Below are 12,665 nucleotides of genomic sequence, written 5' to 3' on the forward strand. Positions count from 1 at the left end.
GCAGAACAAGGAGGGATATGTTTAGCCCTTCAAAAAACGCTGTTGCTTCTATGCAAACAAATCTGGTATTGTTAGGGACAAAATTAGGAGACTCCAGGAAGATTTGATTAAGCGGGGCCAAGAGCTGTTTGACAATCCTCTTTGGAGTGGGCTCCAAGGGATCCTCCCGTATATCCTCCCCTTACTTGGGCTTTTAATTGGCTTTCTCGTACTTTTGTCCTTTGGACCCTGGGCTTTCCAGAAAATCACATCCTTTGTAAATCCCAGATAGATAGTGCACTGGCAAAACCCATTCACATAATTATCATCGCCTTGAGACTGATGATGACCCCTTTGATGCTCATATGAGCAATCAAAATTTTCAAAAAACATCGAGATCTGGTTAGCCAATGACGGGTAAGATCCCTCAAGGACTAGCCAACCTAAGCCAGGAAGAGATGCTTCTGTACATCCTTCCTATGACGGGTAAGGCTTCTCCCCATAGGGACAATCTAAGCCAGGCACAGGTCGGGAAGTGAAAAATTCTATTCTTTATATAAATACAAAAAGGGGGACCTGTGGGAAGCCGGCACTAATCTATAGGTGATAAAGCCACATTCCTAAAGACTCCTCTAACCTTGAACAAACAGACATCTAGATGCCTCCTGGAGCTTCCTACATCATCAAAGGCCTCTGGTATTCCTCTTTCAGTGGGAAACAAACCCTTTATCTAGGGACTCCTCTGAACTGAGTTTGTACGACCCCGACTCCCTCACAAACCACCATAAATACTTGTACTTTTGCCCACAATAAACGAGACTTGATCAGAAAGCCCGTCTTGTCTCCCTTCTGCACGTCTCTTGTCCCGCCCTTCCTCTTCTCTCTTCGCAGGGCCTTTTACACACACTGTCCAGCAGGTTCTGGACAACAAAGATTATAGAGTCAGAAGAACAGGCTACACCAGTGTTATCACTAAATACAAAGAACATTTAATTTGATCTTTGACAAGTCATTTCATTCCTGTGAAGAAGTTCCTCATCTACGAAATGATGACACAAGACCAAATAGTCTCTAAAGTCCTTCCCAGCTTCAAAGCAATGTCAAACAAATGTAATATTCAGAAGTTAGACTTATTCTCTATGGCTCCAACAACCAGAACTAATATCAATGTGGAGATGTTAAAGATCAATTAAAAAATGAAGACACTTTGACCACTATAACTGTCGCCCAAAAATTGAACAACATGCCTTGATAAATAATATATTCCTTATTACTAATAGTATTCATGGAAGAGATATGATGATCACTTATCAGAGATATTATGGAAAGGAAATGAGCAGTAGTCCAGGGACAAGAATATGGATTTGATTTGAACTTAGAGAATGTTAATTCAGATTCCTGGTCAGAATCTCAAAGAATTCACTTCCTCAATTTGAATTTATTTCCTCAAAACATCATTACTCAATGATCTCTTAGATCTCTTTTGCTTCAATGTCTATGGTTCTCACGCTCTCTTAGTATTTTTATAATGCTAGAGCTCTGCTACTGGGGAAGCTTTTTCAGCAAAACATTATAAAGCTGAAAAAAAAAAAAAAAAAAAGGAAACCAAAACTGCAACTCATTTATCACCTTATTGTTGTCTTCCAGGGATTAAGAGTGGAAAAAACATGGTCCAACTCTACCTCTGGTTCGCAGGCCTCTTTCTTCTGTTCATGGGTAAGTTCTGACTGTTGACAGTTCTTTTCTATTGTCCACCAGCTAGCTATCTGCTTGGGAGGGAACATTGCTGAGTCATAATGGGTGGTTTAGGGCTGCGATGGCAACCTTTCTTTTTGTACTTTTAAAGGATCATGCCCACTCCCATGTTTTCTGTCTCTTCTAAAATCTTAAGGAATTGAGCTGTCCAAAAGCATGGCCATCAGAAGAGGATGCAAATATCAAACCTGGCTAGCCTAATGTCTTCTCCTACTTTGAAGAAGACAGTGTTCAAATTTATTTCTATTCAGAATTCACTCAGCCTCAGTGGGCATCTGATTCCTCAATTACAAAATGAAAAGGATGAGTTTAGGACTCCTTCCAACTGTCATCTTCTATGAATCTATAATTGTAGGAAATAGTCCTTGGATATTCTCATTTGATCATTACAATAATTCTATGAATGAGACAAAACACATTTTTATACATTTTTTAAAAAATAGTTAAGGCCTATATGGGTTAAATAACTTTCTTTTAAATCTCCAAGCTAGTAAATGTCAGAACTATAACCCAAATAAAAAGTATCAGAGGTCCTAAGTATATTTCACATAGTAGGTGTATAATCAGTTTGTTATTTTGAATTGAATTGAAAATTTAATTGTCCAGTCTAGTTTTCATCATACCATGCTTCCTCTCTACTTTAAACTATAGTCAAAATGTGTCAAGCATTCTTTAACTAGTGAGATGAGACTATGATATGCTGGGAAAAACATCACATTTGGAGTCAGAAGACCTAGCTCTGGCTCTGACAACTTAGGATGTATCCTTTGAAATGTCATTCCACTTATCAAGGTCTTAGTTTCTTCATTTGTAAAATGGGAAATGTACTCCATGATTTCTAAGGTTTTTTCTAAATTAAATTCTTAGCCTTTGAGAAATGAGTTTGAAATTGTCCAATTTATTGTTAAATACACAACTGTCACTCTATATTAAAGTGAATAATGGAGAACTGAATGTAATAGTTGAAATAATATAGGCAATAATAACAACCCCCCCATGATTTCCAATTCTTTAAGTTTTGCATACATGATACAAGTAGAGGCTTAGAGAGATGAAGGGACATTCCCTACATCACAAAGCAAGTAAGCAGCAAAGTCAGTACTGAAATCCAAGCTGGTGACCATCTCTATAGGTAGTAGTTGTGGTCAACATCCTCCTCATCATTATCAGCACTATTATTGAGTACATAGCACTGTTTCAGGTATTGTACAAAGAAAATAGTATAGGATAAGTCCCTGGCCCAGTTGCTTCAAACTACGTACAAAGAAGAGACCTCCCAGGACTTTGTTGGACAGCAGAGAGATGTCATTGTGACCATGAAAGACTCATCCTATGGATGGTTCATATTTAAGGTGATTGATGATGTTTTTAAATTTTGATTTTCAGTATCTTTTAGGAACAAACAAGGTCAGTAACAGCAGGATTTCCTGAAAATGTGGAGCTAACATGCCTAGAGTTCATTAATCCACTTGAGGATTTAAATTATACTTGTATTTATAATGAATCTCTTCTTTCTGGGGAAAACCTAAGCAGTCAACAGCATGTCTAATAAAGTCCATGATTCCATAAGATGGTCCGTGCTAAAAATATAGAAAGGTACTGTAAGAGGTTAAGTTGAGCTATGGACAACTGTCTGCTAGGTCCTCATGGATTTTTGAATCCTTAAAATTGGGTGTGTCCATTTGACTGTCTCAAGCACATTTCTCTCTTCCTTAAAAGATCTCATTCACTCCCATGAGTGCTTTTATCTTTCTTTTGATTTTCAATTCTTTATAGCCACCAATCTCTCCCCAAAGTGCTAGACCCATTTCTAAATACTTATTGAATACCCAAGCTGACTGTATCAAACTCAACTGAATTTGTCTACTTCCCTTTTCTCTGCCCAAAGAGGTGGGGAAAACTTGTTTCTTAACTTCTTCATTTTTGTTATTTTCACAACTATATTCCCAGTTACTTAATCTCACAACCACAGAATCATTTTTAATTCTTCTCTTTCCTCATCCCCACAAATAATCAATTCTGAAGTCCTTTTGATTCTCTCTGTATATTGGGAAAAAATGGGTTAGAATAGAAGATGTATTAATAATGGAGCCAGAGTTGAGGAATAGCCAATAAATAGCTTTACTCTCTATTGATTACTGTAAAAATATCAAGACATCGAGGAAAGTCCTTAAGGGCACAATCATCTACAAGGGATTCATGAAGTAGAATTGACCAGTTACCCAGAATGAGAAATCAGGAAAGAGTTGCAATATAAATCATTGTAGGGATGAGATCACAGAGGGATCTAAGTATGGAAATAATATTCTCCTTTCTCTCTTCTCCTCTTCATTCACATTGTCCACACTTTAGTTCAATAATCTCACTTAGATTGTGGAAATAGTTCTCTAATTGGCCTTCATGCATCCAACCCTTTATCTTCTATAAACCTTTCTTTAATCCTCTCTTTCTCCCTCCCTTTCTGTCTCCTTCTTTCTCTTCCTTTCCCTCTTCTTCTCTCCCTCCTCCCTCTCCCTTTTCCTTTACCTCTCCTTTTCCTTCTCCCTCTTCCTCTCCTTCTCCCTCTCCCTCTCCTCCCTCTTCCTCTGTCTCTGTCTCTGTCTCTGTCTCTCTCTCTCTCTCTTTGTCTCTCTCTCTTTTTCTCTCTCTTTCCCTTTCTCTTTTCTCTCTCTCTTTCTCTTTCTCTTTCTCTTTCTCTCTCTCTCTTTCTCTTTCTCTCTCTCTCTTTCGCTCTTTCTCTTTCTCTCTCTCTCTTTCTCTCTTTCTCTCTCTCTCTGTCTCTCTCTCACATACATACACACACACACACACACACACACAAATTATGGCAAAAATGACTGTTTAAATTTCTTCTATATAAGTTCTTCATCCTCCTCTTATGCCTCAACTATAAGTTTCCCCAGATATTCTACCATGGATCTTTTCTCTTCTTTATATATTCTCCCTTGCTGATCTCATCTTCAATGGCTTCAATTAATAATCTTTAAAAATATGACTTTCAAGGGTCTTTCTTCACTCCAAACTCTCTTCAGAGACTAGTTTATTATGATTCTGCATATCTAAATAGCAGCTAGTTATTTCCAGTTGATGTTATTTATATTCTTTGCTAAATGACGTATAGGAGACCCAGCCTAGAAGGGAATTAAATAAGAGACTACAACTATGCTCCTACTGACTGTGGAAAATTCCCAGTTTCTCAATTAATTAATAAACATTTATTAATCTTTTTAAACTTTTATTATAACTTTTTATATACAAAACATATGCATGAGTAATTTTCAACACTGACTGTTGCAAAAACTTCTGTTTCAACTTTTACCCTCCTTCCTTCCACTTCTTCCCCTAGATGGCAGGTGGTCTCATAGATGTTAAATATGTTAAAATATAAAGCATTTATTAATTCTTACTAAGTTCCTGACCTAATGACTAGTTGTTTTGGTGATTATGTAGACAGAGGGAAGTAACTTTTTATATCCTTTTAGCTTTAGAAGTTATATTATTTAAATTTATCAAAGTCTTTGCATTTTTTACACTTGAGATTGAATCACTATACAGGCCTAGCTTTAGAAGGCCAAAAGTAACTATAGTCTTTCTGTCTGACCATTGTTGAGCCCAAATGGGCTCCTATTCTCCTACTCCATAAAAACTTTATATATACTATAGTGAAGGGTTAAATTAGATTCTAACCCAGTTTGATTCATTTCAATAAATACAAATCAATTAGTTACTGTGTATAAAGTTCTGTGCTAAGTGCTGAAGATATATTCAGTCAATAATCTTTTATTATGCATAGGCACTACACATAGCATTATGTAGACTATGCACCAGGAGCTGAACAAAAGATAAAAATGAAATCATCTCTAATTTCAAAGAATTTTACATTTTACTGGACCTTTAAAGAGAGTGGGTTCTACCACTAATATACCTAGGAGTTGTAAACTAGGAGTCTTTCTGGAGATCATATCCTTTGACCTAGCAATACTACTACTAGCAAAAAATTAAAGAAAAATGAAAAGTGCCCATATATATACAAAAATATTTATAGCTGCTCTTTATATGATAGGAAAAAATTAGAAATTGAGAGAATGTTCATCAACTGGAGAATGATTGAAGAAATTTTGGTATATGTTTATGGTGACATATTATAATCCAGTAAGAAATGACAACCAGGATGATTTCAGAAAAACGTGGGAAGATCCCCATGATTTGATAGAGAATATAGTGCGTAGAACCAGGATATCTTTGCACAGTTATATCAATATTGTAACAATGATCAACTATGAAAAACTTAATCAATACAATGATCCAAGACAATTTTAAAAGATTCATGATGAAAAATGCTATCCAACTCCATAGAAGGAACTGATGAACTCTGAGTGCAAGTTAAAGTATATATTTTTCTTTAATTTTTTCTTGCCTTCTTTATTTTGCAACAAGACAAATGTGGAAATATTTTTATATGATTATATGTTTGATATCATATTGTTTGGCTTTTCAATGGGTGGAGGAGGAAGAATTCCAAACTTAAAAAAATTTAATGAATGTTGAAAAATAAATAAATGAATTTAAATTTAACAAAGATGTGTTCATGAAAAGCAGGTAGATAATAGGCTGAAGCACTTCAGGCCCTTAAGATTTTAGTGTATGACAGCAGCCACAGAACAGGAAAGGAGAATATTTGAAGAATATGTGTGTTTCAAACCTGGTTTTCCCGCTAAGATCAATGTGGTGAGTGGGCACTGTCCAAATGCTTTGGTGTTGTTCCCTTTCCTCTCCTCCATGGTCCTGGGAAATATAGGTTAACCTGAGTTGGGGAAGGGAATAAAGCAGTTGGCTCTCAATAAAAAAGCTGCAGTAATTCTGGCAAAGAAAGATACCCCAATGAGATCATAGCAGTAATTGTCAAAAAAGTAGTAGGAGGTAAAAGGAAAAGTTCAGTGAATTTGGAGTTAGAATATTTCAAACCAGGCTATTGACAAGCAGCTCTATGATCTAGGAGAGTTTATATCCCATCTCTTGACTTCTCCTTTCTCATCTATAAAATTAGACATCTGTATAATGTGATTTTTAAAGATCCCTTTAGATTCCTCACCATCTAGTTCCTATGTAAGCTAGACACTAGCCCCAATGACTTGTAGACTCGCAGAGCCATAATCTCACTTTAGGGTTTTGAGGATTGAAGGATCCTTGGAGGAGTCAGAATGTTGCTCTGTGTGAACAACAATCAGCTCTGGCTCATGACATTTTTTAGTGTAGAAATTCTGTAGTAAGTTGCTTCCAAAAATAATCATAGCTCACAAATAACAAGTTTTTACAGTTTATAAACCAGCAAAGGAAGGAAGTAGTAGGCAAGGCAAGAATTATTGCCCCTATTTCATAAATGAAACAGTTGAAATGACTTGACCAGCTATCAAACTATACCCTTTGTTATAGCAGTATATCTACTAAGTCTTTATCCCAAAGAGATCATTAAAAAAAGGAAAAGGACCTACATGTACAAAAATGTTTATAGCAACTTTTTTTTTTTTTAATACTGGCAAGGGAGTGGAAACTGAGTGGATGCCCCTCATTTTATAAGAAACAATTAATAGGATGATTTCAGAAAAGTCTGGAGAGATTTACATTAATTAATGGCCCAGGATGGTGGATGACACAGCAACAGCAAGATTATGTGATGATCAATTTTAATGGACTTGACTCATCAACAATGAAGTGATTCAGGCCAATTCCAATAGACTGGTGATGGAGAGGGCCATTCACATCCAGAGTCATGACTATGAGGACTGAATGTATATCAATCACAACAAACTATTTTCACATTTTTTGTTGTTTCTGTTGTCGTTTGCTTGCTTGTTTTTTTTTTTTTCTTTCTCATTTTTCCCCTTTTGATCTGATTTTTCTTGTGTGGCATGATAAATGTGGAAATATGTTTAGAAACATTGCACATGTTTAGCCTATATTGGATTACTTGATATCTAGAAGAGCGGGGAAGTGAAGAGGAGGGAAGAAAAATTTGGAATACAAGGTTTAGTAAGGGTAAATGTTAAAAAATTATCTTTGCATGTATTTTGAAAAATAAAAAAGCTATTATTAAACATAAATCTACATACATAAACATAAAAAAAAAAGACAACCAAAGTCACCCAACTAGTAAGTGGAAGAATTAGAACCCAGCTTTCTGACTACAAGCCCTTGCTCTTTCCTTTATACTAAATTGTCACTTGGAATACTTGAAAATATTATTGTTTATACTTCATTTTTCAAAGAGGATCAACGACAACAGGAATAACTTCTTGACTTGTGTGTGAATTGAAATTAAGTGAAGTAGAGTTGCACAAAGTTATCAGCTTCACTGTCTCTTTCAGATTTATAGAAGTGTAGTAGCAAAACAAAATTGAGGATGATTGACAATGGCCCAGGATGGTGGATGACTTAGACATCTTCAATGCCCGATCAAGCTCTAAGACCTTTACAGATGCTTTCATGGCCATTGGAATAAATTGTTTTCATCCACCCATTCCACCAGTTTTCATATGCTTGGGACAGACTTGACGCTAATTCAGTGACTTTCGAGACCTATCGGATCCCCTCAACTTGGTTTAGTCCATCAGTTCAAACGTGCTATATGGAGAATTCAGGGAGGACTAGCACTATTTTCATGTACTATGGCCACATCCTGGTTAAAAAAATAAAACATGAAAATACACTAACTCGGGAATGGAGAAAATTTTCAATGTATATTTCATATACATCTTGACATACTTCATATAAGAAACCTCAATGGTCCTTTTACAAATGAAGAAAATTGAGAATATTTTTACTTTAATCTCTAAGAAAGATATCAGTGCATAAAATAGTTTTCTTCCTGTTGATTTCTTAGATAATATCCATCATTACCTCTGTAAGATGAAATGATCAAGTATCCTATATTTCTCATTGCTTCTAAGTGAATTTTGAGGCCTGTTCTCCAAATTCCTTGATTTATCTCTCTAATGAGAAAGAACCAGTGAGTCCTTCCATTCAGTCAAAACTTCTTTATGTCAAATACTTTATATTGAAATTACTTAAGAAATTACTTATAGGAAAAGGGAAAGTAATCAAAAATCATGATTAAGCTCCATCCTGTAACAGGATTAGGGAAAAAAACTACACTCTTCCTTTTCTATGTTATGGATTTTGAGGCCTGAATTCACTCACTTTAGATCAGTTAGCTACAGTTAGCCACTCTCCTCATTATGATATATTTAATTTTATCCTTCTAAACTTTATATTGATTTAAAGTTATTTTGGATATACAATTCTCATTTATAAAATTACTTCTTTCTTATTGAATAAGATGGTTATAAATAATTTTAACTAAGTTGATTATTATAATTAATAATATTAAAATAGAAATTATTAAGAAAACCACTACACAGATAATATAATATATTGAATTAATAACAAAGCTAAAGATATAACATAATTCATAATATTTTGATTATGACCAATGTCACAGAATGTTACCCTAAAGTTTCAATAGCTGACTTATCCTTACTTGCTTGAAAATTCATTCTCAAATCATTCAACTCACTTCAGATAACAAAAGTCTATTAAACATTTTATTCCTCTTTCTCCCCAGAATTAATCCTTAATCTTCAGAAATTATAAGAAATAATCATTTGAGATTCTCTAAAGTTCTTCATAAAATTCTCCTCATAAATTTCCCTTTATAACACTACATTTCAAATAGTTTTAGCAAGGAAGAAGTTTCTCCTCACCATCTTCCTATATCTTATCCACAGATTTTTCACAGATACTTAGGCATCACAGACAAACTATTCCTCTTTTACCTCACTTCATGGAGATATATTGTACATCAAACCATTTTCTCAACTGATTTATTCTGTCTCCATAATCTCCACAGATACTTCATAGATCTTCAAGGATCATAGATAAAACATATATCGTTTTTTTTTCTGACTCCATAGAAAGAGACATTTAACATTAATTCATTTTTTCCAAATTACTTTTCATAGATTCCTATGTCTAACATAAAATATACCCGTTTCCCTGGCCCCATAGCAATTTCTCAACTGAACTCCAAATTTCCCATCTTAATGCTTTTTCTCAACATTTTATATGAATCTAATCATTCTACTGTTGCTCTTAAAGTTAGAGTAACATTGGGAGTCTGTGAGAGATGTTTTTGAAAGGGGGTTTGTTTCACTGGGAATATTACTTTGGATGTGATTCACTTGTTTTTGAAAGTGATCTGCTTGTAGCTGAATAGCAATTAAGTATTAAGACTGGTAACCTCTTCAATAATATTTGACTGACCATATGAAGAAATATGACCAACTGCATTCTAGAATAATTTTCTAGCACTTGGTCCTAGTTGAATGATTGACACTAAGAAGTAGTAATTAATGAATTAATCTCAACATGAAGGAAAGTTTCTAATGCAGTTTCACAGTTGGCTACGTTGGTCTTGGTCCTAACATATATATATATATATGTATATATATGTATATATATATGTATAATTTTTGTTATATATATTTATATTTATTATTATTATTATATATTTTGCTGAGGTAATTGAGGTTAAATGACTTGCCCAGGGTCATACAGCTAGGACGTGTTAAGTGTCTGAGGCAGAATTTGAACTCATCCTGACTTCAGGGCTGGGGCTCTATCCACTACGTCATCAAGCTGCCCCCTGACCAATATTGATATTCATTAACTATGTGTTCACAGAAACTCTCTAACACTATTATCTAGTATGAGTTATAGATAGTTTGTGGATGAGTTAGAATAAGGATTTCTGAGATCATAGAATACAGATTCTTGATGTATGAAGACAAATGTTTATGTAGAATTCACAATCTATCAAAATAATGTAATTTTTCTACTCTCAAATAATTCCTGGGGAAAGAAGACAAAGGAAGTTTCCATAATACTTTGTCCTAAAGGAATTAAATAAGACAGACTTGAAGAGAATTTTGGAACCCTCAAAGGAGCTACAGAACACAGATAACATAAGCATATTCAATAGGAAACTCATAACTTTCTAGCAAGTTATCATGCAGTATTTACTTGAAGAGTTTCAGTGTCGGGGAACTCACTATCTTCTAGGGAATGAATGCTCAGGTCAATGACCATTATTGCTCTTGATGTAAGTACAAAAGTAAGAGCAGAAAGCTTTATCTGACAGAATCAGTATTTTATCCTTGCAGAATATACTCTCTATATAGTGACTAAGTAAACTTCCTTTGTTTACTAATATATATGTATGTATATATATACACATACATATATGGTATTTATATAAGGCATTCTATTACACTTCTGGAATGGAATATATAATACTTAATTCATAAAACTATGAAGTTTGGGGAATGAAATGTCAGGGGCCTATGGGTTAAACTTGGCTACTGTTACAGTCTCTCATTTCCATCTGCTGGACCAGGAACTTCTAGAGAGAACCCAGCTCCACTGTCAAGTACTTTTAAGAGTGCTGGTCATTCTACCTTTGGATATCCTAGCTGGAATAGACATTAAGAAAATTTCTTGTACTTCCACACCCTTGTTGCTTTTGCACATTGCAAATATAGAATACTGGAAATGGCATCAGGAAAACCTGAATTCAACTCTCACCTCTTATCCCTACTACCTAAAGGACATTGGACAATCTTCGTAATCTTTAAGATTTATCTAGTCAGTTATAGATGGATTATGTCTGAGTTGGTAGAAGGAACTACTGCATCAACAAATATGCAAATTCTTGATGCACACTGATTATATAATGCATTTATTTGGTGCACTAATATGATGCAAATTTTCATAGAGAAAATTGTCAGGATCCTCTTACATCCAAAAACTTCCAGAGGATGAAGAGAGGGAGATTTCACAGTATGGTGACTCCTCAGGGAATTAAATGATATGGAACTAAGAATTAGCAGATCTCAGAGTATATATGTTAAAACTCATATGCAAACAAATTCTTAGTACAACTTCCCCCAAAAGTTGTCATCACACCTCTCTTTTAAGGACTCCAATAATTGAGAACTTCAATTATTCAATTTTTTACAAGGTTTCCCATATTATATATATATATATATATTTGCTGAGGCAATTGGGGTTAAGTGACTTACACAGGGTCACATAGCTAGGGTCGCATAGTTAAGTGTCTGAAGCCAGATTTGAACTCAGGTCTTCCTGACTTCAGGGCTGGTATTCGATCCACTGCACCATCTATCTGCACCCCACCCCCACCCCCGCCCCCACCAAACCTACTATCATAATGTATCTGAAATACTTATCCTAAATTATGGGCTGTGGTGCCAAGGGAATGCTATGGGATGAGAATCAAGTTTAATTGCTATTACAATTTCCTTTTTGCTTCTACAGAGGCAAGAACTGCCAGAGAGAACACTGACCCAATAATGGTGATGGGGATTCTGGGAGAGTCAGCTATTCTACCTGCAGAAATACCACCTAGAAAGAAACTTGGGAGCATTAACTGGTCTTCCCGTACACCTGTTGCTGTTGTACAGCTAGATCCAGGAACATCATTCAAACTTATTATAACCCATCAAAATTATGTGGGACGGCTGAATGTCACATCCTTGAATTACGATTTAAAGATTAGCCCCCTGAAGATGGAGGATGCAGGAAGCTACAGAGCTGACATAAATCTTCAGACCAATACAGCTACCGCCATCACTATCACCAAGAATTATTCGCTGCATGTCTACAGTAAGACTATAGCTGTGGATTTACAGAGTGTTTGGGAAGGGACCAAACAGACCCTCTAGTCCAACTCCTCACTTTTCATCCAAGGAAAATGAGGCTCAAAGAAGTGAGCCTAGTGGTAAAACATACCTAGTGGTCAAACTAACAAAAGAAATGGGGTTTCCCAATTTAGTTCCCAATCTTGTTCTACTGGA

The 12,665-nt window shown here is 35.2% G+C and overlaps 1 protein-coding gene across 1 annotated transcript in view; it reads left to right on the forward strand.

The window, feature by feature from the left end:
• Positions 1 to 1,360: 1,360 nt before the first annotated feature.
• LOC127561290 (SLAM family member 5-like) overlaps positions 1,361 to 12,665 on the forward strand; it is a 66,163-nt gene continuing 54,858 nt past the window's right edge. Inside the window, exons 1-2 of the mRNA XM_051996575.1 lie at positions 1,361 to 1,695; positions 12,127 to 12,474. Of these exons, the coding sequence (XP_051852535.1) occupies positions 1,647 to 1,695; positions 12,127 to 12,474 (397 nt within the window). The 5' untranslated portion in view covers positions 1,361 to 1,646. The remainder of the gene's footprint in view (positions 1,696 to 12,126; positions 12,475 to 12,665) is intronic.

Source organism: Antechinus flavipes, chromosome 4, assembly GCF_016432865.1.
Source record: "Antechinus flavipes isolate AdamAnt ecotype Samford, QLD, Australia chromosome 4, AdamAnt_v2, whole genome shotgun sequence".
NCBI classification, from domain to species: domain Eukaryota; kingdom Metazoa; phylum Chordata; class Mammalia; order Dasyuromorphia; family Dasyuridae; genus Antechinus; species Antechinus flavipes.